Source organism: Poecile atricapillus, chromosome W (genome assembly GCF_030490865.1).
Source record: "Poecile atricapillus isolate bPoeAtr1 chromosome W, bPoeAtr1.hap1, whole genome shotgun sequence".
NCBI lineage: Eukaryota > Metazoa > Chordata > Aves > Passeriformes > Paridae > Poecile > Poecile atricapillus.
The window spans coordinates 37,379,601-37,407,024 of record NC_081288.1 but is presented as its reverse complement, the minus strand read 5'-3'; the positions used below and the strand labels follow the sequence as shown (position 1 = coordinate 37,407,024).

The window sequence follows — 27,424 nt, the reverse complement described above, 5'->3', positions numbered from 1 at the left end:
CCCCGGGAGCTCACGCCTGTGGCCCACCGGGGCCTGGGCCTCGGCACTTTCCAGCGCTGGAGGGACTGATAAGAAACTGAGCGAGCCGAGCTACACCACATAAAAAGGACTTTTCTTCCTAGATTTGCCACCCCATCGAACAGCAAGAGGTTTTATTATTTAATATTATTCAATTTTCTGTTAAATAAACAGCTTTTTCCACTTCTCTCCAAAGAAATTTTTTTTCCCTTTCCCGGACTGGTTGGTGGGGAGGGGCATTTCCCTGGGGAAATCCCCATTCAGAGTTTTCCTCCCTAATTTGCCCTAAACTAAGACACTACTGTAGTGGGTAAACAGTCCATTTCTTCTCATCCCTTATTCTTTTACCTGTAATGTGATAAATTGTTATGTTCTTATTGCACTAATTCAACAACAATCAGGGAACAGGTTCCTAAATTAATAATGAATATAAAACACATTATAGAGTTCCTCTTTGCTATATGACATTTTTATAAAGTGATTACAGGAAGAATATCCTGAGAAACCTATAATGAATAGGCCTATTAAAGCACTCAAATAATTTCATAAGTGATAAAATAGCATTTGAAGCTGGTGTTTGTCTTAGCTGACTTGTGCATTATAATACTCTGAATCATGGCCACTGAAACGCAAGAAGGATTTCTAAATATATGCCATAATGATCAAAACAGAAGATCTACTACAGATAAGAGACTTTCTGGAAAGCAGAATTGTTATAAGTGCATATTATATTGTTGGCTTTTCACAAACATTAAAACAAATGTTATATATAATGACTTTGCTGTACTAATATAGTTTCTTTTATTTCTGTTATTGATATAACTTAGAAATAGTAGTGTAATACATATATTACATATATATGTTATATATATATATTTTTTAGGCTGTCGCATAAAATAAATGAAAATAAAGACTGCTTTTGTTCATGTAACTCAAAAACTGAAAAGACAGTCAGAACCCCCCTGCATTCTTAGATTATCTTATCCAGATGAAGACAAAGGTGACCAGGGCTCCAAGGGAGGAATTTATTGAACTTCTCTTATGGGGGAGTGTGAGACTCAACGGAGCCAAGATTGGTCTATTGGGGAGGGGGGGAGTTGAATCAAAACAAAGGGACATCTAAAACTTAAGACAAATGTTTGAATCATGTATAAGAATTTATGAATATGTAATAGATTTATGTTTTTAAGGGACAATCCTTTGTTAGTAAGACGCGCTATTGGCTGAATGCTGAAGCACCCGGCCGTATTTGTTCATTTTGCTTTATTTCTGTCTCCTAATTGTCTTTCTATTAAACTTTTTAAACTTTATATCAAAAATGTGAACCTCGTTTTTACAAAAATGATTTTTTTTTTCTGTCACAAACAGTATGCCTCATTTTATCACTGGGAAGTTTCTCAAAGCAAGAATGTCTTTCAAAACGGATACTTGAGGAGTACTCTGGCTACGTGTCACGCAGACCTGTAAGTCACAAATACTTTGAGGTGGCGGCCTCCTTTTTCAGTGTCTCCGCCGCCTTCGGTGGCTGCCAAGCGCGGATGGGTCCGGACGCCCCGGCCCGGCTGAAGTGACCCTCTCGGCCCTGCTCCCGCCGCTTCTCGGGAGCTCGGAGGGGCGGTGGCAGCCGGGGCCGGGGCGCGGGCGGGGCAGTTCGGCCCGGCCCGCCGCGGGGGCAGGCCCGCCGTGTCCCACCGCCCCCGGGAGCTGCTGCCTTTCGGTCCTGCACAGTCCGAGGGCGTTTTGGAAACTTGGAGAGGCCAGTGCGGCCCCTGTCCCTTGAAAGCCGTGGAAGATGGGTTTCCTGGGCAAGCTGGCGGCGCTACCAAAACTCAGCGGTGCGGTGGCGGGCCGGGGCGGCGGTGCCTGGCGGCGGCCGGGCCCGCCCTGTGCAGCCGTCCCGCTCCCGGCCCGGGCCGCCGCTGGCCCCCGCCCGCCGCCCGGCGGCCGGGCCGCCTCCTCCTCCCGGGCGCTGGGCAAGTACGAGGAAGTTTTCCAGTCCTGCCTGGCGGAGCCCGAGAAGGTCTGGGGAGAAGTCGCCGAGCAGATCCAGTGGTACAAGCCCTGGGTCCGGACCCTGGAGAGGGGCAGCCTGGGGAGCGCTTCCTGGTGAGTAGCCGAGTGTCCCCGGTGCGCTGCGGAGGTCGGGACACGGCGGGGGCGGCTGTAGCGGGGAGGGAGCGATTGTTTAATCTCAAATAATGTCTAAGTAGCTCATAATTTACATGCTGTGGTTAGATGGTTTAGATGTTGTGGTTAAGGTAATGTTTGGCAAAGGCCGTGGCGTTGTAAGATGTATCTTCATCGGTGAATGGCGAACTACACTAAGACAGACTGTGATAACCTTCTTATAAATTACTGGATAGGATTTTCAATACTTTCTCTAAGGAAGTGTATGGTTAAAATTTTGTGTTTACACCCTTGCCTCTTTTTCAGCACGTTTACATCATGCTCTGATCTTTTCTCAAGAGGAAGCTGATGCAGAATATAAAAGGCAGTGTACGATAAGGGTCATCTTTGTTTGGTACATCAATGTTCTTTGCCCCTTTTGTATTTTTCTGGTTTGTTTTTGATTAAAAATACTAAAAATATAATTAAAATATTAATAATTCTCGAATATGTGCAAATTAAAAGATACAGTGGAGTAGAGCTGGGTTTCTTATTGGTGTCTGATATCATTCCTTGACACCTCTAGTAGTGAAAATTTATATGTCTTAAGCTAAATTGTAAGTAACACCCAGCCATGATGGGCTGTGTAAGTGGATAAATAGGGTCCTTGAGACTCTGATCTTGAGATCATGGCACAATTCATAAAGTCCAGGTAGGATTGCCTGCATAATTAGGGTCTAGACAAGAGCGTAGAGAACACATCCTATGAGGAGCAGCTGAGGGAGCTGGGGTTGTTCAGCCTGGAGAAAAGGGAGCTCAGGGGAGACCTTACTGCTCTCCGTAACAACATAAAAGGAGGTTGTAGCCAGGTAGGGGTCAGCCTCTTCTCCCAAGTAACAAGTGATAATACCTTAAGAGGGAATGGCCTCATGTTGCACCAGGGGAGGTTTAGATATTAGAAATATTGGACATTGGGAATACTGCATATAAGGAAAAACTTCACTGGAAAGGTTGTTAAGCATTAGAACAGGCTTCCCTGGGAAGTGAAGGAATTGCCAGACCTGGAGGTATTTAAAAGTTGTGTAGATGTGGGACTTACAGAAAAGTTGTAGTGGTGAACCTGGCAGTGCTGTGTTTAATGGCTGGACTTGATGATCTTAAAGGCTTTTCCAACTGAATTGTTTCTGTGATCCTGTGATTAAAGACCAGTAAAGCTCATTGATTGTGGCATTCCCAAACAATATAATGAAATCAGTGCAATGGTTACTTTTGAAGAACTAAGGAATGCAAATATTATGCATGCAAATGAACATAGTTTTGCTATCAAATCCTGCCAAATAAATGTGATTTGATTTGCTGAGCAGGATAAGCTTGCTTGTTTGAAGTAACAGGGTTAGGCATTTGTAAAGCTTTACTTCTTCAGTGGAAATTATTTCACCTTATGAGAGGGAAAAGTGGACGTTTCATGGTCTGAAGTCAGACTTGTCTTCCAAGCTCTTTTCTAGCCTCACTTTTTAACTTCCATCTTTCCACCTCTGTGGATGCAGAAACTGAAATCATCTTCTTAATGTGGGCAAGTACCTCAAAGGAGGTTGTTCAGAAGACAGAGCCAGACTCTCTTCAATGATGTCCAGTGACAGGACCAGAAGCCATGGGCACAAACTAAAGCACAAGATGTTCCCTTTAAGCATCAAGAAACACTTTTTTAATGTGAGGGTAACTGAGGACTGGAACAGAGCCGCTTGTGGGATCCCCATCCTTGGAGTTATTAAAATACCATCTGAACATGGTCCTGGTCTACTGATTCCAGGCTTATGTTGTAGAAGCCTAGAAGATAAGGGTGGTAATGTGTATGTCTCAAACACCCATAGCCAGATAGCTTTGGAGCCAGCTATTATTACCAACCAAGGATTGTTGGTAATAATAAGACTGAGAAAAAACAGGCTGTGGCTCGAGAAGTGGGTCATAGAGAGGTAGGGCAGCACTTTCCTGGGATAAATGTCCTTGTTCTAACCCCTGGAGATAAGCATTACATGGTACAGAGCAGGAAGGTTGAGAGGTGGGCAAGAACTGTAGGGGGATCGGGACTACCGAAGACTGCCAAAACCTTCTGACCTATTTTCAGAAAGGTCTGGAAGAATGGACAATGCATTAAAATTAGTTATCACTAAATTTGCATAGAAAGCAAGAAACTTACCTATAAAATGTTACCCCCACAAAGTTCAGATGCCCATGTGCCTGAGATTGCGACAGCCCTGATATCAGCTGGATCAGCACTGGAGCTAGGACTGGTGGTCTCTCTCTTTTTCTTTCTTTCTTGTTTTCCTTCTCTCTGCCCCTCTTTATTTAATCTCTCTCTTTTACCTTGCACCCTACCTTTATCTGAAACCACTGCCATGTGCTTATACTCTGGTATCAGGGACTAACTTACACCGATTTCCATACAAAGTGTGTGAAATTTACTAATAAAATTTTGTAAATTTTTGCAGACCCACTGACTTTTGTCATTATTTTTGACCATGAACATTTATAAATCTTAGGTTTTGCCTTCCCCTTAAGAGAGGGATGCCACAGACATGCCTGAGCAGGTACCCTCCAGGGGTCCCTTCCAACCTCCAGCCAGTCTGTGATTCTGTGGCATTATACGAAGATGCAAGTCTGAAGACTCAACATCAGGCTGTAATTGTGTTCATGCCTGTTATGGATAATAAAATTTTAAGCAATTCAAATTTGTGTAAACAAATGTCTTAATGTTCATCATGCAGTTTTGTTTAAGTTCATTTTAAGTGATAATAAGCTGTATATTGAGTGTTGTACTTTAATAGCTCTGAAGTCCCAAATGGTTAGCAGCAGTCAGTGTGCTCAGCAGCATGACAGATGGACAAGTTCTTTGAATGTGATAGACAGAACATAGAAGAGGGTCTTTCAGGGGGCAGGCTGAAGAGAAAACAGACAATGGAACTCAAGTGAGAAATAGGCCAGGCTTCCAATCAAAAACACAGCTTGCTGGCTTAACAGGGTAAGGATGGAGTTCTGGTCAGAAGTTCTCCATAAACTTTGGAAGCTGTTTATGGAGACCTGAAAAATACTATTAAGACCTTCATGTATGTGCTTCTTGAGTTAGAATTTGTTTCCTCTTTTGGAGACATTTTATTATATCGGTTGGAAATATCAATTTTTTTTCAATACCCTTGCTTTTGGTTGCAAAACCTGAGACTTACAGAAACAGATGCTTTTCATACGTTTTCCAGTGTAATCTACTTCAATTGAAGAAGTTGAAGGAGGCTGTTACTGTATTTAAAATGTAGTCATAAGGCAATTCTTCCTCTCTAAATATGAGCATGAAAAAAACTTGCAACATGCCTGTGAGTTTTCTTCACACTCTGCCGTTGGAAATACCAGTGTTGTCAGTGGAATGCAAAATGATTTCCAGAAAAAAAGTGACCAGTGTCACCATCCCCTGACTTGTTTTTTTGAAGCAGTAATCCCAGGTACTGTTCTGAATTGCATCAGTGGCTGATACAGCACAAAACATCTGGTTTTGCTTACATGAAAATGAATAAGACATGAAAAATACTAAGAGCTACAAAGCACGGTTGCTCAAGAAAAGGATGAAAGAATTGAGATTGTTTGATGTAAAGGCCAAAATGGAGACCTAGGTTTTAAACCATGTAGAATTGGCAAAGAAGTTGAAGGAAAATCTTTCTTGAGTTGGCTTTGAACAGGTCAAAACTGTCTTCAGTTGCGACATGGGAAACATGAGAGAAAAACGTTAGAGAGAAAAATCTTTAGAGATTTTTGGAGAGAAAAATCTTTTTAGTGCTGGTTAGTGAAACAGTTGAACAGATTATTTTGGAATTTTGTGGAATGCCAGTTAAGAGGGTTAAAACAAGTGTCTAGGAATGTAGAAACAGTTTTCTCTAATGTGTGCAGGCAGAGAGCAGTTTTGCAATATATGTTTTCCTCTGATGCTAAGACATAAGTCCAATATATAATCCCCTTTGAATTTTGGAAATGCCACCCAGATTGCTATTCAAATGTTGCTTACATTTTTGAAACTGTGACAGGGTCAATTTACATAATAATATCTCAAATTATCTAATATTGTCTAACATTTTATTCAGCTTCTACTCTCATTTCATATAAAAAAAAAAGGATCTCTTCTGATCCTATCAAAACCTCTTTCTTTCTCAACAGGGTAACAAAGCTCTCATCACACCTTCCAGATGATTTTTGATTAAACCTACAGTTAGATCTTTCACACATTTGTTTGTGATTGCTAAAAATTCATGTTGATGTTGCCATGTATGTTCAGAAGAACCAAAGCTCTCATGCCTTTGACCATGGTCTCATGTTTTGACCATTTTTAAGTGAATATGCATAGTCCATGTACGGTGTTCCCTTGTTAATATCATCCTACAATGATCTGATATAAAATTTTCATACTATTTGATATAAAAATCTGGATCTTACACAACTTTTAAGACCGTAATACAGAGTTTCTCTATATTATGTGAAACAATTCCAGATCCTTTATTGTTCATCTGGTTTTCCTTATAGGGGGAGGGTTTTGTAGACTTTTGTAGAAAATGGTTTGTGACTTTGATGGTCCCTCACTATATCTTTATTAATGACATTGCAAATGAGTTGCAGTAAGATAACTGCATCCTGAACATCCTAAACACTGGTTTTAATTTTATAATTGCCGTTTTTGGATGATAAAGGCTATCCCATAGCATCTGTGTGTATGAATATAAGAGTAATATATGAAATAACCTAATTTAGAGCTGTCCTTTACTAAACAGGAAAAATGAAGAAGGAAATATATTTTTTTTTTTTAACTAGTAGTGGGTTACTTTAGGCCGTCTGTTATTTCTAGTTGTATTATAATAATATGTTACCACTGTACAGTTGTCCCTATAGAACTTTTTGGAAACTGTCAGCTGTGGTTTTTTTCATATATTGCTGTTTTTCCTGCACAGAGATACATGCAGATAGAAAAACAAACAAAAAGGGCATCATTTAGTGTGAACTTTAACTTTTAGGTACTGTGTCATCTGCCAGTAAATAGAATTGTCTTTGTATCTGGTACCTTCTGTGTTTTTGTACTTTGAGGATTATGCTGCACTTGAATTTTCTTTTTTTTCTGTGCAAAATGACTATAAAAGTGAGACCTAATTTTGTGAAATGTTTTTTCTTTAATTTGAAAATAAGAATTTTCTGTAAATGTCTAGCTGTTGAACAGCCTATGATTCATATCACTTTACAGAAAATTTTGAGTCACAACAGTGTTGTCAAATGCATTATAATAATATGATTTTATAACTCAGGATCCCTTTCATTTATCTACAGGTGCTTGTATGTTTAACTGTGATTGCCAAGAGATGAATAAGATTATTTTGAATCCTGAACCTGTTCTCCTTGAAAAGGATATGTGTGTGTGCCAGTACAAAGTAGATTAATCGCATGTTTTCATAATACCAAATTATTTTATGTGAATTTATGCTTTTTCTGTGATACCATACATATAAAAATCAGAGTGATTAATGCAAAGTAAATTAAACCAAGACCTGCTTTACAAGTTCAGCAGGTTCTTAGTTAGGTCTGTTAAGATACAGTGCTTTAACTTCTCTATTTTCACTTATAGTCATATTTGGCTTGTTGGGTCAATCATGAGGTTACAGAATAAAAACTACTTCCTGAAGTGAGTATGTTTCAAGAGCTATGTGTTAATTTAATGCTCTCATTCATTAAAAGAAAATGCAAAAATGCAAAAAAAAATGCAAAAAAAAAGAAAAAAAGTGTTGTCTTAGTTTGGAAGGCTAGCTATTACATACTTGAAACTTCTTTTTTAGGTTTGTAGGTGGAGAGCTGAATATCTGTTACAACACTGTAGATCGTCATGTTGAGAATGGACGAGGAGACCAAACTGCTATTATTTATGACAGTCCTGTAACAAATACCAAAGAGAAAATAACATATAAGGAACTTTTGGAACAGGTATGTTTCATAATGACCTTGTTAATGAGAAGGGGAAATAAATATTGCACAGTGGGTAGATACCAGAGAGGTAGAAATTATCTACCTCACTAATTTACTCCTTTTACTGTGCTCAGTATTGATTTATAGGCTTTACTACCTCTGCCAAATTATACTGCATCCATTAAGTTTTGAAATTCCTCTATTTCCTCTTTTTCTTCTACAGTTTAATAGGTTTTTTTCCCTGGTTGGTTTATTTTTTAACTTGTTTGTATTTGATTTCATTTTCTTTTCCCCTAACAGATCTTAATTAAAAGGTTAAGCATAGCAATAGTTAAGTCTCTTGACAGTTGCTGTGATGATCAAAAATACAGTTCCATAGAAATGAGATGTGTACTTTGGCTGTTGTTGCACATAATTGAGTGTAAGCCTAAATGAAATTTAACTGGGGGAACTCCAGAGAAATCTGCATCACCTGCCCCTGTGTAGGTTGTCATGAGAGTGCTGGTGGCCCTTCTGTCTGGAAGGTCTGTGGATTTTCCCTGCTGGCTGAAGTAGCCTACTCCTGATGAGATTGTGAATATCCAGTTCTGCATCAGCCCACTGAGATTTACTCTGTGCCTCACCATGGGTTGTTGCCACTATGGGTGTTTGCAGCCTGCCCCATTGAAGGTTTTTGGCTCTCAGGGCTCTCTGCTGCAGGTTTGCCCTCATCCTGCTACACTTGTTTAGCTGCCTTTTTTCTTCCAGTTATGTGCCGCAGTTGAGCTTAATGCTGAGTACAAAGAAATGTTTGAGACGTGCATTCTTCCTTAACATGTTTCAATGTGCAAGATGGATTACTTTGCAGCACACTCACTGCACTTAAGATAAGCGTTTAGTGTCTGGAGTAATGTGAACCTGTGGTTTAAAATGTGAAATGAGGCTCAGAATACAGAGAAATTCAGTTTGTGAGGGATTTATTCCACCTTTGCAAGAAAAGAGAAGTTGTACAGCTACAAAGAAATTATTAACCTGTTATGCATTCTACCTTTTAAGTAAAATATAGAAATCATGTACTCCTTACCAGTTTTCTATTTATTTAACAAAAAACAACATGCCATACAGTACACTGGAGCTGGATCAAATACCTTCTAGATGTTTTAAGAAGTCAGAAGACATTGAAAGGATACAGCTCTGTATCTAATTTTATTTATACTAATATATAATAAGTATAATTACAGTTTTTCAATTGTATTGAAATTTCAATTTCAATTCAATTCGAATTATTCAATAATTATGATATATACATAACATATATGCAAATATATGTCTATATATGAAATCAATCTATACATATGTTGCATATAATAATAATACTTGTTTTTTTTAATGCAGGAATAAAACATTTTAATGTAAATTATTTTATGTGAACTTGATTGGTAGAAATTTCCTCTGAAAAGTAGCCTTCCTGCTTTTTAAGCTTGATATTTTATTAAATCTCCTAAACTTATATCTCTGTAAGTGTATTAATTGTCTTAAGACATGGTGAATTTGTGCAAAGTGAAAAAATTCTGCTATTTGACATACACATTCTTTCATCTACATTTTTTGTTACAGAGCATTGCAAAATCAAGTGGAAGAACTGGTTTAAGTTTTCTGATGTATGTAGTACTCACTCAGAAGTTCATTATAATCTTGCTGGAGGCTGAGTGCTGTGTAAATACTGTTTCTGAATTCTCTACAGTTTGCTCTTAATCAAAAGCAAATAAATGTGAAAGGCAATATTTGATATTAATAGCTTGTCTGTTGAAGCTTCCTGGTCCCGTCTTGTAAAATAAGAATAATTTGGTTTATCTGCTAGCTGCTGGACTCCTGAAAACAAAAGTATCAAAGAGATCTGCTAAAAATGTGAGGGACGTAGGCTGTTGTATTTTTTTCATGGATCTTGTAGGTCTAGGAGAGTTTATATTGCGTTGAAGGATTCTGTGCTTGTGTGTCCCAGTCACTGTTCAACCCAGGAAGGTTTGGAATTCCTCTTTTGACCATTTTGAATGGGATTTCTGTTTTTGTATCTTTTAGGACAAATTCTTTTGGCATGGACCAACACTGCTTTTGGTAACTGCTAGGAGTTTACTTCAGAGACGACTTAGAAACCTTAGCTGCTAATCCAGCTGTAGTATTTGGTGGCTGGGTAAAAGTGAAAGCATGCTCACTGGGTCCATGCATTTGTTAGAAGTGCAATTTATGCTCTGGTCTTCCAAGCTGAAAGCCTACGTGAGTTTCTTATTATATCACTTGGTATCAAGTGATTTTATTACTGAAATATCACGTATATTAAAGTGAGTGAGAAGTCTTAAACTTGAAGAAAAGTGGAGAAATAGCATGTTAGTTTTTGAGTGATAAAGTACTACACTGTATTAACGTAAATCGTAAATACAACACATTGTAACAAAGTGGATGATTTCATGGCTTTTAACAGTTTAATGAAATATCAGTACTCACTTTCCAACCCTCTCCCTTTTTTTGAGAAAGACTGGATGTTTCAGGACTACCACATCAATCTGAAGTGCAATGTAAACCTGCTTTACAATGTTCCCTTGTCTTCCAAATAGTTGGAGATAGAGACAGTGTTTTATTGTATAATCCAAATGTTCCCTGTCTGTCAGAAGGATGAGGGAAGGAGCACAAGGAAAATCATAGATACCCATGTATTGTATTGGATTGTTGTCTTTAGTGGCATTACGATCTTTAGGGGGGGAAGTTAGGTGCAGACAAGTGATTACTGGGTTTGCACAGGTGACATGTAGTTCCTGTCTGCTGTATGCTGTACACATGTTCTGCTTTAAATACAATTGAGCTATGATAGATTTCAATAAAAATCATGAAAGTACATGCAGATCTCTTTGCTGTCTCCCTCTCATACCCAGGAACCAGTTATATAGCTTGTTTACAGGCACTGGGATTCTCCTATTACAAAAATTAAGTATTTTTCCTTTAGCAGGCAAGCATTGCCTTTTTTCATAATTACTAATAATTATGAAATAATGATAATGAATAATAATAATACTTGTCCATTGTGTTTAACTATTTATTGCCTCCTATCCACACTTACAGTGACTATAAAATACTCATTAAATGTTATTTTCATTGTGTCTGGCCTTTTTGTCAACCTTCTGCTTGAGAGTCACAAGCAGGGAAGCTAATGATTAGCTTTCTTTTTGCTTTGAGAGAAGGTGATGTTAGCTCTGTGTTTGTAGATTTTAATATTTTCACACTAGAAAGTATAGAAAAGTAATTTACCTTTGGAAATAGAGTTTTTATCTTTATTTACAATTACTTTCACTAATTATACTTAGAAGTGACTGTAAATGCTGGTGGTATGGCAATAAATGCTAGCTTTGTTCATGTCCAGTCTTTGGTTTTTGTTGAGTTTTGATAGTGTATATCAGTTTTACATGATGGGTATTTGATGGGTACTAATAAGTCTAGCATTAAAGATGTTTTCTCCTGAAAAGTAATAATTCAGGTAAGAGTTCCGTCCCTTGTAAATCATATAGATACCTTCGTTGGTGTGAGTTTTCAGCTTGGTGTGGTGATGACTTTGCCTTACAAACATGTTCTTTTTTGTGGTTGAAAATAACAGCATAGATTCATGCAATGCTTCCTGAAAATGGAACTTCTGCAGTATCTTCTGATGCAAGAGTGCCTGCTTGGGGCTTCTGAGTTTTCATTTCCTTAAATCCTCAGGTAGAATGTAGAAATGTGCTGTTTGATTGTGGATGAGCTGTGCATTTAATGCAAAGACAGAGCAGATGCTTCTGGAGCTTCTGGATGTTACTGTCTCAGGTTGCTGAAAGTCTGAACATGTATTTCCACTGAAGAGAAAAATAGTGAGGTGGGAAATGGATATATAAAAGGAATATGGGAGCAGAGGTACAGGAAATAATGTCATTAGGCAGAGAGGTAAAACAGCAGAAAAGAGCAGTTAAAACCAGTAGTGGGCCTTTGATTTGAGCAGGGTGATACATGGTGCTTCTTCACTTGGGTAAGTACATCACTGTAGCTGATTTAGTGTTGGTTATTTTTATACATCCTTACTACATACAAAGCAGTTGTTGTTCTTTTAAGTGTATTAATGAGGATTCTAGGACTGAATGGAGTTATTCTTTAAAAAGAGAAAACTCAAATTTTTAAATAATATAAATGAAAGTGTTTCTTTCAGAAGATGCCACATTGCCATGCCGCAACAAGCAGGTTGGGACAACTTCACAGTGCTTGTCACAGGCTCCCGTGCTTACTATAATCCAACTTAGAATATGTGGTAAATACTAACAAAATACTAAGTACTACTATAAAATAATACTAATTTCAGTAGTATTTTGTAGTACAAAATATTGTACTACGGTACAATGAATATTGTGTACTGTCAAAGTAATAAATATTTTCTCATGGTGTTACAGAGGCATTGCTGCTGATCAGTCTATTGCATTTCTTGAGTTCAAGTCCTTTGCTGCTGTACAGAATCTCCCTTAGGTTTCTGCATAGCAAAAATTAAAATCTGACAATGAGAGCAAAAATTAATTTTAAATCGAGGTATTTCTCTGAATTTGTGTTTGCCTTTGGTTCAGGGTATAAGGTTTCTTGTCTAAGATTCTGCGAAGTTCATGACACTGCAGTAAAGAAAATACTACTACATACTGATTTGTAAAGTTAGCTAGTTAGGACAGAACTTACATTATGAAATTACTTGTTTACATTCATTGTTAAGAGCTAAAATTGAGAAATATAAACTGTTCCCTGAATAAAAGAATGACTGGTAGACTCATTTAAAAATAGCTCGACATCACTATAGATTTTTTTTTTGGCTGTACTGACTACAATAATTAGTCTCCTTCCATTTTTATATTACAAAAGAAAAATAAATTAGTGAGTTTTTTGCAAGAAGGAAACTGTCTTAAATTTATTGGACTTGATTACATTACATCAACTTTATCATACTGACTTGTCTCTTTGATGTCGTGCATCTGTTGATTGTATGAAACTTGTTTTTTTATGGGGCAACAGCAGATCTGGAGAAACTTTAAATGTGGATGTTTTGTCAGTACAGGTCTCCAAGTTAGCTGATGTCATGATCAAACATGGTGTGAAGAAAGGAGATCGTGTGGTTATCTACATGCCCATGATTCCACAGACTGTGTACTGTATGCTGGCTTGTGCGAGAATAGGAGCCATCCATAGTCTGATTTTTGGTGGATTTGCATCTACAGAGCTTTCAGTTCGCATTGATCATGCAAAGGTAATAACCTGTTTGGAGCAACAAATACTACTGCATTAGTTATTCTTATCAGTCAATGTCAAAAACCTGTTGTTTGGATTTTTTCCCAGACAGGATAACATTTGTCTTTGTGTGGCACACAACTTCAGTTTGTTTATAATACCTATTGTTGCAATATGAACAAAGTACTGTGTCTGTGCTGAGGTTGATACTTGCATAGCAGACACCAAGTGAGCAATTTTGACCCCTTCTACAAAAGCAGGAGCTTAACACACGGTTGTCTGTATAGAGTGTACTTTCTTTTCGTGTTTGTCAATCTTTTTCTACAAAGCATCTCCTTAATATTGACTTTTCGTTCAGCATTTTCATCAAGTGTATGAAGAAAATTCTGTCAGCCCTAAGTGATTTCATTGGCTTGTCTGATGTTTAAACAGATAAGGTAGTACATTTTTTCAGCTATGTTGTGATTTAGGAATGGTATTCCCCAATTTATTGTTCTTATTGAAACAGTCCAAACCTTATGTTGCTTCCTTGTTCCCCCTTCTCTCTCCTCCTCCCTGAGGTGGGGTGGAGAGGAGAACTGGAGGCCTAAAAGGTAAAGATCAGGTTGAGGTAAGAACAATGTGCTGAAAACAGCAATGAAATAAATGAACAGTAGCAGCAGCAATATTCATAGCAGAGAGTGCAAGATAGGCAAATGATTGGAACCATGCAGAGCCTGCACTACCCCACCACACCCTCCAGAAAGGACCCATCCCCCTTCCCACCTGGTGTGTGGCTTGAGGTGCTATGGAATGACCTCCGGATCCTGGCCATTCGCCTCCTGGCTGTCACAGAAATTAACTCTGTCCTGGCTGGAACTAGAACAAGCTATAATTCTGCTTCATTTAGTTTCTACACAAAGCAGGACATCTATAGAAACAGTTGCCCTAAATAAGTGACTGTGCAGATTACATAATTGATAGAGGTGAATTGCTTTAAAGGCTTCTGTGTTCAGCATAAGTTGAGCTTGTTTATAAAGCATTGAGATGTCTACATTAATGCAATGAAAATAGGACTTGACTATTCTTAGTATCTTACATAGGTATATTAGTAGCTTGTGTATGCATTAGTTTCAAGCCAGCTGACAATGGAATGGCCTATTGTTTTCTACTAGTGAACAAGGTAAAGTCTGTGTCGCTTTGATCAGTCACCTGAAGGATTCAGACTCTCTGGTAGCTGTCTTATCATTGAATCATGTTGCTTAGACAGGACAGACAAAACAGGATTTTGTGTAGGGTTCAAGTCTCCAGGATTTGTGGAACTTTCACTTAGATTTCTGTGTGCAGAAGTGCTTTTCAGATGACTGATGTTTCAGTTTTGTAAATATCTGTAAATAGAGTTGAATGCATTTCTTCTCCTCTCCTTGATGCTTTAACAAAGATGTTAATAAAATGGCCAAAATGGTTTGTTAGAATGATGAAAAAAGACTAACAACAGCTCCCTAGTTTTCCCTGTCTTTCTTCCCACTTCTCCAGTTTTTTTAGCAAGCTGTAATTAGGTAAAAAAAATGTAGAAGAAAAAATTATAATCTTTAAAAACGGAGGTTGCTACAGTACAAATGATCTAGCATGTTTACTTTTAGAGTATTTTGCAATTATTAACTAGTTAATCCCAATGGTTTTTCCCCAGGGAAAAAAAGGGAGTGAGCACAATAATCATAATCCTCGCTTCATGCATTGAAATGAAAAGAGAGGAAGTCTTAAGTTTTCTACCCAAGGTCACATAGCAACTCTTTTGAAGTGTTAGCTATATAATTATTAGTTACAAACCATGGACTAAGTCCTAATTTACATTGCCTTTTGGTTCTTTATAAGGCAGTGTTATGGATGATTTTTGGTCTATCTGATGTATAATGAAAATGTGAGTAAGGAGAAGCACATCCTCACTCTAAATTTCAAAACATGCCCCGATTTTCAGCGTGGTAAAGCTTTCATGATAAGTGAATTACACACTTCTGAGGCTACCTGTAAGTACCTGTGATAGACAGTAAAAATGCTGAATAAATAAAGCAGTTGCACAATAACCAAACCTTTTTATTAGGCTTTTATGTGAATTGGTTTAGATGCTGCAGTACAAGGCATGATGTTGGTAAAATTAATTGGAAAGTGTTAAAGATGTGCAGTGGAAAGCTGGCTGTAAGATGCTCTTATAGAAGAAAGATCAAACTTTATACGCTGTTGGAAAGTCTGAGTGAAAGAAGTAACAAGCATTTTCTAGTGACTATGAAAAGGTACCCTTGGCCAACTTACCTTAATTTATCTTGAATTTTAAGTAGGTCTGGGAATGCTGCAAAGTCCTGAGGCCGGTAATTTCTACTTGTGTCATGTGTTAGCAGTTACAGGTATTCTGCAGTGAATTGTGATGAAGTGATAGAGCATGAGAACTAGATTTTTTTGTCACCTTTCTTTCACTTGATTCTGGGAATATATAATTTGTAATATCAAAGCAGTAGGTAAACTCATACCGTCATGGAACAGTTGGAAGAGACCTTCAAAGGTCATCTAATCTAACTTCCCTGCAATGAGCAGGGCATCTTCAGTCAGATCAGGTTGCTCAGAGCCCTCAAACCTGACTTTGAATGCTCCCAGGGATGGCGCATCTCTGTGCGATGTATCATCTCTGTGCAACCTGTGCCAGTATTTCACCACTCTCATTGCAAAGAATTTCTTCCTTATATCTGGTTTAAACATACCCTCTTAGAGTTTAATACCATTACCTCTTAGTTCTATTGCAGCAGTCATTGCTCATGTCTAGCTTTTAATCCATCAGTATCCCCAAGTCCTTCTTGGCCAGGCTGCTCTCAATCCCTTCACATTCCTCAGAGTGCACTGATTTTGGGGGGCCTAGCTTGGCACAGGTGCACGACCTTGCACTTGGCCCTGTTGAAGCTTACTAAGTTGTCATGGGCCTACTCCTTGAGCTTGTCCATGTCCCTCTGAATGGCATCCCTTCCTTCAGCAGTGTCAGCTGTGTCACTTGAGTATTAGAGAGTATAGAAGAATTTGTAGGAGTCTGCAAAATAGAATAGAAGTGTTGGTCTTGCACCTACAACTTGTACTATTGGGTCTTGCTTTATCTCATTTCTACTTTATTATGTTGTTGTTTTTTCCTAAAGCTCACTAGCTCTGTCATTTCTTCTCCGGCAGACCCTTGAACTCTCCCTGGTTTTTCTTCAAACTTGTTATACTCCTGTCTAATCTTAACATATAGAACTACATGGAGTCAGAGAAATGGATGTATGAAAGCAATCTGGAAGCAGGCGTGCAGGGGAGATAATGTCATTAGGCAGAGGGATGAAAAGAGCCCCTCAGTAGAGGGCCTTTGATTTGCCCAGAATGATCCATGATGCTTCTTCACTTCGGTAGTACATCACCTTAGCTAAATTAGCATTGGTTATTTTTAGATGTCCTTACTACCTGCAAAGCAGTTGATGAGCACAGGTGGCATCATTTACAAATTGCTATAATGCTAGTGATAACAAGAGTCTTTCATCTTAACACTTGAACAGAACTGTGTACATTGTATATGTTATAGTCTAACTTCAGGGTGGCCTACCAATGAATTTTCAGTTTAACTGCATTTTATTGTATCATCTTCAATTAAATCAGTGCATTCCAAAAAGGAAAATCAATGAATGCTGAAATTTTGAAGCTCATGCAAAATCTTTATTTTGAATACACACCAATTAGGGATCTTTCCTGAATGACAGATTTGGACAGGAAACATTTTATTATTGCATAAGAAAACAATTTAATCTGTGCTTCCTCTACTGAATTTAATTTAACTGTGACATTGTGTTTTACGCCTACTTAATGAGATTTATGCTAATGCACACAATTAGTAAACTAGCTTGATCAATCTGAGCACCAGATGATAAATAAACTTCTAAAACTTCAAAACAACAGAGATTGAGGACTTGTTCTTTTCTAAGTAAAATATGTTCTAACACATAGTTTCTTTGGTGCTACTTTTTCTCCCCTGAAAAACAAAAAATAAAAATACCAATCTTTGGACCTAAGTATGCAGATTTCTTCACTAAGGAAGTCTTACATAAAAGCTGTGGTTAGTTTATTGACAAAGATGTGAAATCCACATTTGGAAATAGGTATTAGTCTAAAAAGCCCCAGAACTACCCAAATCTGATTTTCAGTAATTTTATACCTTCAACCATCTCTTGAGAAACTCTAGCCTTACTTCCCTCATGTGCATTATGACTTTACCTTATTCTCTTCCTGTATTTCTAGTTTCCTGCCATCTCTTGTTTGCCTTCTTTTCCCTCTTTCTTCTGTTTTCTCTCCTGTTACATTTATTGCAGGCTGTGAAAAAGCCAAAGTTCTTCAGCTAGTATTGAAATATGAAATTGGAAGCATTAGGTCGAAAGCAAAACAGTACAGCTAACTGTTGACATCACTGCACCATTTTTCCTTAGTGGAGGAGCTAAGATGGACAGGGGTTTCTCTCTGTGTTCATTAATATTTGTACAACTAATAAGAAGTTAATGCTGTTGATTTCTTACTTAAATGTGTTTGAAAATAGTGAAGTGTCAGAAGGCATTAATGTTCTTCCGAACAAAAAGCAGATGCATGGACAGCAAGATTACACAAACTTGATTTACTCTAGAAAACTGATCTAAACCCCTGTGTCTGATTATGTAAGGATAAATTGTATACATTGAGTTTAATAGAAATGTTACTAGGTTACATATCTAAAATACATTGCAAATGTACACATTAACTATCTTCTTTTTTTAGCCCAAACTTATTGTAACAGCGAGTTTTGGAGTAGAACCGAAAAGGAAAGTGGAATACATATCTCTCCTAGAAGCAGCACTGGCAAGGGTACAGAGCAAACCTGATAAAGTTCTCGTTTACCAACGACCTAATTTGGTGGGTGTACAGTTGTAGTGCCTTTATGTTACCTTTCACATGTTTCTGCATGTGCCTTTACTTTTTTGCAAGAAATATTTTACTGCGTCTATTGTATTTTGTTTTTTGATTTTAAGGGCGAGCATTGTATTCATGAGATTTAAATACTAAATAGAACTAATGCAATAGAGAGATTACTGAAAATTGAATAGTACTGTATAAAAAATATGAATAGTACATGTTTTTTGAATTAATTCCATTTATTCCATGTGGTTTTCTTTTGACAATTTTCTTATTTTTCAATGGGCAGGGCCATGTTCCTCTTACCAAAGGTCGGGATCTTGACTGGGAAGAAGAGCTTGCAAAAGCACAGTATTCAAAATGTGTCTCCGTTCCCTCAGACCATCCACTTTATATTCTGTATACTTCTGGAACAACAGGTTTGCCCAAGGTAAAAGACTATCAGTAGTCTAAGTGTCTGTGACCAACTATTTGCAGTTCCCCTTGAAAAAATATTTAATTGAAAAAATTGAAAATGTTTTCCAGAGCAGAGTGCTATAAATGATAAGCATTGCTACAAATAGTTTAATCTCGTTTATTCATATTTCACTATTTTAAAGGCAGGGTCTAGGAATAAACCCTGTTTTTTAATTTAAATAGTAGTAGTATAGAGATAAGATGCATTTGCTTCAAATGTTTCTGCAAAATAAACTTTAGAGGATAGCACAATGTCGTTTATTCAGTACTATCTTCTGTGTTTTAACTTTCTTAGATAAGCCTTCACTTAATGAAAAGACCAGTTAATATATCACTTGCGTGATAGCATTTATTGCTGACTAACTTTGTTCATTATTTACATTTTAGCTGATTTTCTTTGTAGATAAGACATGGTGAATGACATGACAGATTAAATGAAATAAAGCTTGTTCCGAGCACTTGTGTTACTGTACAATTCTGAGTGCATAATACCCTGAAAATAGAAGTTTAAATTAAGTGAAAATTGACAAAGTGTATTCTTTGAAAATGTTTGCTTTTGAATGTAAATTAGTTTTAACAATGTATTTTTAAAGGATTGTATTTTAAAAGTGAACTCTGCTGGGTACTTAGAATGCACTTTTACAGTTTGGAGGAAAAGCTGAATATAATTTTCTGGTGATAGTCTTACCACCACTGATTCAGACAGAGTCACATACCCTGGAAAGAGCAATTCTACTGCTAAAAAATTATTTAATGGTGTTGCTTATAAAGTTCAGAATCTCTTAGGATGTAAGGGAAAACAAACATCAGTTTTGCTGATATCTTCTGCTTTTACCTTCAATGTGGACCCTTGAACACAACATATATATCCTAAATAACACAGTTATATTGTCAAAAAACCCAAGATAAGACCCTTTGTTTATCTCAGAGGTAATAGTTCTCAGAAGTTTACTTCATTCACTGTGTTGTCTCCGCATAGAAAAATATAGATACCTTGAGTCAATCCCCCTTAAAAGAGAGAGATTTTCAACCAGCAGTAAGCTACAATAAGTAACTCTCAGTGAATAAAATAACATTTTTATTTATTTAAGTAATTTAATTTAAATGCTCATGCAGGTAAAACTACTTGGTTATGACCTTCCTGAAAAACTTTGTTGATCTCAGAGCAGGGGCTAAGTTAGAAGCAGAGCCGAACAAAGGCAATCTGCTATCTGAAATTGGTGAAATGTTTGTAAAACATTCCCTGCCTTAGCAATCTCCATTTTAATGAGATAATGTGTCTCTGCCATCCCTTATTTCTTGGATGAGGCCTGAAAGTGCCTATTTCATTCTATTAAGTACATCAAGAGAATGTACCATGCCTAGCACAGACAGACAGCTGTGTTGTAATGTCTGCACAGTGCATATTTGTTAGGTCCAGTGGATTTCATCTGAATTTTAGTTCAGGATACCGGGACGTAGTTTACTTAATTCTTTCTTCTAAGAATAATGTGCTAGAAGGTGAGGAAATACATATTGACCATACTAATACCGAAAAATATATCCAGAAGTTTCCTGTTAATGACGTTCTAGAGCTGGTTTTTGGTTTACCAAAGTGCATGATGCTGTTGATAATCTCTCATTCTAATCTCCAAACCACTCTTTTAGCTGAAGACTGGGGTAGTATTAAGTTAGCATTGAAATGTGCACTTCAGGCAAGATAGTAAACTTCCAAGAATATATATTGGTTTAAGCCAATTTTCTGACATCTTTAAAAAGAGTCAGGTCAGGAAGGGATATTTCAGGTGGTAATTCACCCCAATTTTTTTCAGGGATCATGTAGTTTGCAGGCACAAAGATTGTTCAGATAAAGTAGACAATGATTTTAAAATATGCCTAGTCTTAGATGGCACAGTTTAAATGCTTAATCTCTTATTTTTTGTCAGCATATATTTGACTGAGTATTTTTATATCCAACTTTTATGAGAGAATTTTAGCTTTATTATCTTCTGAATGTTTTATTGTATGTTTGTGTTTTGTTTTCTAAAATTACTTCTTTAATGGAAGTGTTAGTCTTTTCTTGTTGGAATAGATCCTTTTCTTAAGTGAGAAGTATTGGAGTTGGACAACTTTCATTCCATTGCTGTTAAAACCTTAACATTTAATTGAAGACAGCAATATAATTGTATCCTTCAAATCTTAATCTTGAATACTTAAATACTCAAATTTTCTCATTTAGGGTGTTGTGAGACCAACTGGTGGCTATGCAGTTATGCTAAACTGGACCATGTCGGCTGTATATGGCCTCAAACCTGGTGAGGTAATTCTATTTAAATGTCATGTAAACATTTTTGAGTGCCTCTTGTAACTCCTAACTATAATTTTGTTCATATTCATTTTAGGTATGGTGGGCAGCTTCTGATTTAGGCTGGGTTGTTGGTCATTCCTACATTTGCTATGGACCTCTTCTTCATGGTAATACTACAGTTTTGTATGAGGTATGATCCAGTCTAAAAAATCCCCCTTGGAAATGGCAGCATCTCCTCCAACTGATGATTCAGATGATCCTGTTTATGCCTGTGTATTCTTCATGCCACAGATATTTAAATTGTGTGTGTACCTTCAGTGTTTATACCCTCCCACCTATTACAGTAATTTTTAAGGAAAACTTAATTCAGTGTCCTTCAAGCTTGTCTAGATTTGTGTGAAAGGTGATGGTTAGTGGTGTAAAGAATGAAAACAGAGCTGGAAATGGCAGATGGTGGAGTGTACCTGTGTTATTGATTAGACTACCTTTATTTTGGAATTAGGAGAGGGTGTTGTGTTTTGCATGTCTTGTAATGAAAATACTTACTGAATTTTAGCTGGATGTAATTGAGAGCTGTATGGTTGAAACCAGAACTTCTAAGGAGACTTCTCTCTTCTTTCCTCTTTATCACTCAAAAAAACCGAGCCCAAGACTCAGATGACATTTGGGGCTTAGTCCTTTACTTCAGGGGATAAAACCTAGTGATGTGGAGAGGAGACTAGTCCAGATAGAGTGGCCTGTGGCATCCTTTGCTGCTCAAAAAAAGCAATCATGCTGCCTTACATTGTTATTTTTTCAGAATTTATTGTTGATTTTTCTGAGTAAGAAAGAGCACCCAGTAGCAGAAATGCACATTTGTAGACTCAAATATTGTATTAGATCGAGTACCAAATTACTATAGTCTAATTAATGTTTAAGTGCCTAATAGATGTTAATTAGATTCTTCATTCTAAGGGGATTAACTCAGCACCACCACAATAGTTAAGCAGAAGAGGAAAGCAGTGTAAGAAAATTGGCAAGTGCTTGCAGATATTAAAAAGACTTTGATAGTTTTATAGTGACTGTTTTTGAACACTGATGATGTGCTAGACCACATTAAAATTGTGGCATGAATTGTCAGAAGAGAATCACTGCAATGAAGAGGTTTTCATTTTAGCAGGTGTAGCATAAGCCAAAAAGGAATAGGAGCTGAATTAAGGACTCCTTCAGCATTTTCTATTGCATAGTTGTCTTACAGTGAAGTTTTATCTCTACGTGAATGCATGGGGATCAATGTGCTTATTGTCCTTGTAAAGGTACCTCTGAGTTTAAACTGTTGTAAAGCAAAAAGAATTAAAACCCTACTTTTTTAACAGTGAACATAAAGAAAAATTAGAGTTAATAGGAAGTTGACCTACATATCTGCTTTGTGATTTTTTGCTCTTGGTGAGATCATTATTAAATAGAAATGGTACATTTCCCGTTTTTCTTCTCTGAGATGCCACTAATCAAGGCTTCAGATGGTGTTCATGACATAAGCATCATCTTTTTGAGAGTTAATAATGGGAGGAAAAGGAAGGTGTCTGTACACACAGGAATAAAATTAATATTTACAAAGAGAATAGTGCATGATTTTTCCTCTGCTCAGAAGTCTGTGTTAATAGTAAATATTTGGTAATTTTTAGTCCAATTTCCTAAGTGGTTGGCTAATTATTTATTTTGGGTTAGGGAGTATCAGTGTGCTGTTTAGCCATGGGGGAAGAACATCACATTCCTTTTGCTTGTGGGCAATCACTACTGAATGTAAACTGTGCTGACTTCATACACTCACTACTTCAAGTGTTTTGTTTATTTTTAAATTACTTAGGTGACAATTTGTCATTTTAACAATTACTATGCAAACTGTGCTTTTAGTTTTCACTTGCTGTTATGCCATTGTCAGGAATGCGAAAATTATGATGAATTCTTTTGAATGCAAAATCAAGTGTATTTTTTATTTTGGTTGCTTTGTTTTAAATAATCTGTCCTGGGTTGTTTTTCTCCACAACATGACAAAACTTCAGCAACAAATAAGCTAGAGCCCACTCTGGGTTGCTCTTGCTAATGGGGTTTCAAGCTCTAAGCAACAGGGCAGTGAAGACAAAGTCTAGTTAGTACTTGTGGTCCTGTGATGTCAGGAAAAAAGCAGAGTTGTGTGTTTGGGACTTTTAACTGAAGCAAGGGTAAGGAAGAGGATACCCATGCTTGTCAAGAACCAGGCACTAAAGACTTCATTTGAGTGGTCTAGGTCAGAGATAGGAGCCCCACACAGAGCTGTAGTAAGACATCTGTGTGCCTGGAGTGTCTCACAAGGATCCCTGGAGTCCTGTAGTTGCAGCAGATTTGTAGAGTACATAAGAGCAACAACTTTGAAATTGCTGTTCTTTGGCACAGTTCTTGGAGACAGCCAAGAACTTTGTTGCTGTTTTTGTAAGCCAGTATCATCAGTTTACAAAGCAAACACTGTCTCTGAAGTCTGGCAGGCATCACTCTGCTGTCACCCATAGTGATTGTTGAGCGAATTCAGTAGGACATGCCATCTCAAGTCTTTAGTGGAGCTTTGGCAGCAGGGTCACCATCAGAAGGATGAATGCCTCTGTGAGCATTTTCTTTTGAATCCTGATGTGTCGCAATTTTGTGTGTGCTTTGGCATCAGCAAGTTTTAGTGACAATGAGTTCCATGCACAACATTTTCTATACAGAGAGAATTTTCTCATAATTTTGGATTTAGTGGTAATTGAAGAACCCATTGTTGTTAGGGGTCAGACAGAAAGTGAATTGATGCCCTCTTACTCCTGCATTGTTGGGCATTTTATTATAGCTCTTCTTCCATGTCTCATTCCTCAAATAATCTATCCTGGTGGCTTCTCACTTTCGCCGTACAAGAACTTTCCTATCCCCTTGATGGTGTCTGTGAATCTTTTTTGATAATCATGTGTGAAATCATACACCATCAGCACATTTTGCCTGAGGATGTTCACTCAGCTGTTCGATATCTCATAAATTGCATGCTAAATCTGAGTGCTTCCAGAAAAATGTTCCTGTCTGTTTGTCTGTCTCAGAGTCTCTTGGTAGGTCTTTTCTGTGGGAATCTTTCTAGCTGATACAAGAAGTGTCTGTTCTTTCTTTTCTCTTTTAAATAGGTGAGACTGATCACTCTCTTTCTAACTGTCCTGTTCCCATTTACTGTGCTGTCATTTCCTGTCAACCATAGATATTATTGCCAGTAACTTTTAAAAATCAGTTTTAATCTCCAGTATCAATGTGAATACTGAATAGCAGCAGGTCTCGAACTGATCTCTGCAGAAATTCAGTGGGATTATCTCATGGAAGTAGCTCAGTCCCCAATTGACTCAGCAGTCTGTCAACATATTCTGAATTCAATTACCCTGTGGTTTACTGCTTATATTGCTAAGTTTTAAAAATAAAAATTACAGATGGTAATAACCCTTCATGGGATATGGCAGTACTTCTTAAATTTTTTGTATAATAAATGACTACTCTCTCTGGCAATTTTATTTGTAGGTTTTGGGCTCTGAAATTAATTTGCACTGTTTCAGATATGGTTTGCTTATGTGTTACAATCTGATTATTAGGGAGATTAATAAAGGTGCAAACAAGACCATATGCCAAAGTCAATAGTATGGATTTTATTTATCAGTAAATGTGAAGTAGAGAGAGAGATAGAAAGAAATATAAGAAAGAGGAGGGGAAAAGAAAGAGAGACATATTTAAGGAAAAGTTGGTCACCCCTCCTGTGGATCCAGGAGGATCCTGTTGGTCCTCTTCTGGTCTTTTCTGTGGTGGGGGTTCCATGAAACATAGAATTAAATGAGTACTAATATACATTCAAGCATGCATGCCCAAGCACCTTCACTATGAGGGAGTTTTACACTGTCGTATGCAGGAGCATCTGAATCGGTTGCAAAACTTTGAATCACGTGCAGTTCTCTGGTCGAAGGCCTGAGGAATGAGTCTGGGGACCTTTGGGGGGTCTTTAATGGTTTATGATTCCTTCTAAGACATGAGAGCCATTCTCACATGATTGTCCCATGGTGGTGGATGTTCACTCCCTCTGTCTTATGTGGACCAGTTTTGCCATCACACTCCCAAAAACTCACTTCCTCCCTCTTGGATGCATTCTTCTTTCCCAGCTATGTTTACTTCTGCTTAGATTGGAGGTAATTGGGCAGTAGTGCCATCTTTATCTCATCTCAAGTTCCCTGTCAGGTGACTTAACTCACAGTCCAAATTCCTATCAGGAGGCATATTCAGAGGAATGGACTTTGGTGGTCATGGATGAGCTTCTTTGCACACTTTTCTACAGTGGGCAAAGTCCTTCAGTGATATTAAAAATGTTTGAGCCATTAACCATTTCAGTCTCACACATTATGTCCATTTTTGTTTATACATTTGCTGAACTCTGAACAGCTTCCAAGACACTTGGGAAGTTTTTCTGCAGAATCAGTAAGAATATTTTACACCTGTGCCAGATTTTTTCTTTTTTTTCCTAAATGAATATCTTATTCTCTGGGTTATATATCCTATCAACTGTTAGGTGAATTTTCTCCTCTTTCTACTGTTTGTGTTTTATTTGGTTTTCTCCTATATCTGAGACTGGTAACTCCAAACCTAAACTGCTTTTTGCTTACCTGTGACATTAATATCCACCTGTCAGAGTCCTGCATTTTTACTGAAGCACTCCTGAGGGTTTAACAGTTTGTGTGGAAGATACTGTCAGGCTCAGGCTTGCTGGAGGTTGAGGCACAACCGTGTCTGTGACATAGGTCAGGCAGAGATCTGGTGTGAAGTGGGATCTGAGAGGGAGTGGGTGTGCTCTGGGCCAGACATAGCCCGTTTATGGGCTCTGGATATTTCCATTTGGTTAAAAGTAACAGCCCACTTTATTACTGGCAGACTAACCAATTTCAACTTGCTCCACAGCTAGGTGTTTCGGTGTCCAAGGTGATTGATACTAGTTGAAGTACATAATTAGGTAATGAGAAGCTTGTGGCAATTTGGCATTTTTCAGAGACTGAGGCCATTTGTTTTAGTATTAATGATGTGGGCTTGAACTCTTAACTAGGTGCTTACAGATCTGCACATTACAGGGAGAGAGCATCAACTTGAACACAGGTTCCTGAACAAATTCTGATGAGCACATGAAAGTTGTGATGAAGAAGTCTGCTAGGGTGTTGCTTCAAGACAGTCTGGTGAAAGATTTTTCTTTGGGTACTGTTATCCAACAGGAAAAAGGATGTAACTCACTTTTTCAACAAGCATAATTTTGCATTTATTTTTGATAATTAAGGATAGGCTAATTGCAAAAAGAGGGGTTTTGGTGTTGATTATACTACACTCTGCTACTTGGGCTGGGAACTGTTATTTTTAATTTATTTTATTTTTTTTTTTTTTTGTTTCTCGCAGCTTGCTTAATACTTTTTAAAATATAGCTTTTCAATTGTGCACTCTATTTTGTCTAATTTTAAAGTCTTTTATGGTGCACCTCTTTTTGAGAACACTTCTCACTTGAAGCAGCATCTCACCATAAGGCTGCAAAATCCCTGGAATATATCCAGCCCTGGCTGTCCTATGTTCTTTGAATTTGATTAATGGTTCACCAGTGCTGTTGCCAGTGTTCGGGCCCAGCTGGATGCAGTAGGAAAATTGTGTGTCTCTTGACGTGTGTGCTCTGTCAAAGTTTATCTTTTAAGTGTGGCCTTTCTAGTGAAAAGGTTATAGTGATACCTGTAGAGCTAAAACTCATTCTACATTAACATCACCTTTAAATTTCAGAATATGTATGGAGCAGTTCATGGATTGTGGTAATTACACATACAGTAAGACTGTGACTATATGATTCTGTGCTGACTGCTTTTCATATTTTCACCACAGAAAAGTATTCTTGATTATTTTTTATTAGGATTACTTACCATTGAACAATTTGTCATAAATTATTACTTCTGTGTACAGTTCTCTTGACTATGCTCTTTAGCTCAAGAAAAACCCAACCCCAAAGCAGGCCACAGTCTGATAGCACACTAGAATAGAATAGGGAACCCTTTAGGATCTTTCCAGGCTTCATGTGGGGTAGCATGAAGGTTCCAAAAAGCCAATTGTAAGCAGCTAAGTGGGATTATCATTATTATTATTCCAGATTTGAGAAAAATTTCTGGGTAAGAAAAAGCTATCTGTGCATGGGAATATAGTTGCAGTGCCGCTGTGTCCAGAGACTCCTTGTTCAGAAGGAGTGTGGGTGTTTTCTGAACTCCATCTCAGGGTAGATACAGACATGACTCTCTCTGCTGCCAGTGTATTAACATATCTTTGTGTCTGTCTTTTCATTTGCATGTCCATTTGTCCTAATTTTCTAAG

General features: G+C 37.6%; 1 protein-coding gene across 2 annotated transcripts in view; it reads left to right on the top strand.

The window, feature by feature from the left end:
* Window positions 1–1,678: 1,678 nt before the first annotated feature.
* LOC131592163 (acyl-CoA synthetase short-chain family member 3, mitochondrial-like) overlaps window positions 1,679–27,424 on the top strand; it is a 65,530-nt gene continuing 39,784 nt past the window's right edge. The window contains exons 1-7 of one of the 2 annotated variants that reach the window (XM_058863479.1): window positions 1,679–2,124; window positions 7,980–8,124; window positions 13,193–13,381; window positions 18,154–18,288; window positions 18,578–18,718; window positions 20,963–21,043; window positions 21,126–21,221. In XM_058863479.1, the coding sequence (XP_058719462.1) occupies window positions 1,811–2,124; window positions 7,980–8,124; window positions 13,193–13,381; window positions 18,154–18,288; window positions 18,578–18,718; window positions 20,963–21,043; window positions 21,126–21,221 (1,101 nt within the window). In that variant the 5' untranslated portion in view covers window positions 1,679–1,810. The remainder of the gene's footprint in view (window positions 2,125–7,979; window positions 8,125–13,192; window positions 13,382–18,153; window positions 18,289–18,577; window positions 18,719–20,962; window positions 21,044–21,125; window positions 21,222–27,424) is intronic. The other variant, XM_058863480.1, reaches the window with a different exon arrangement.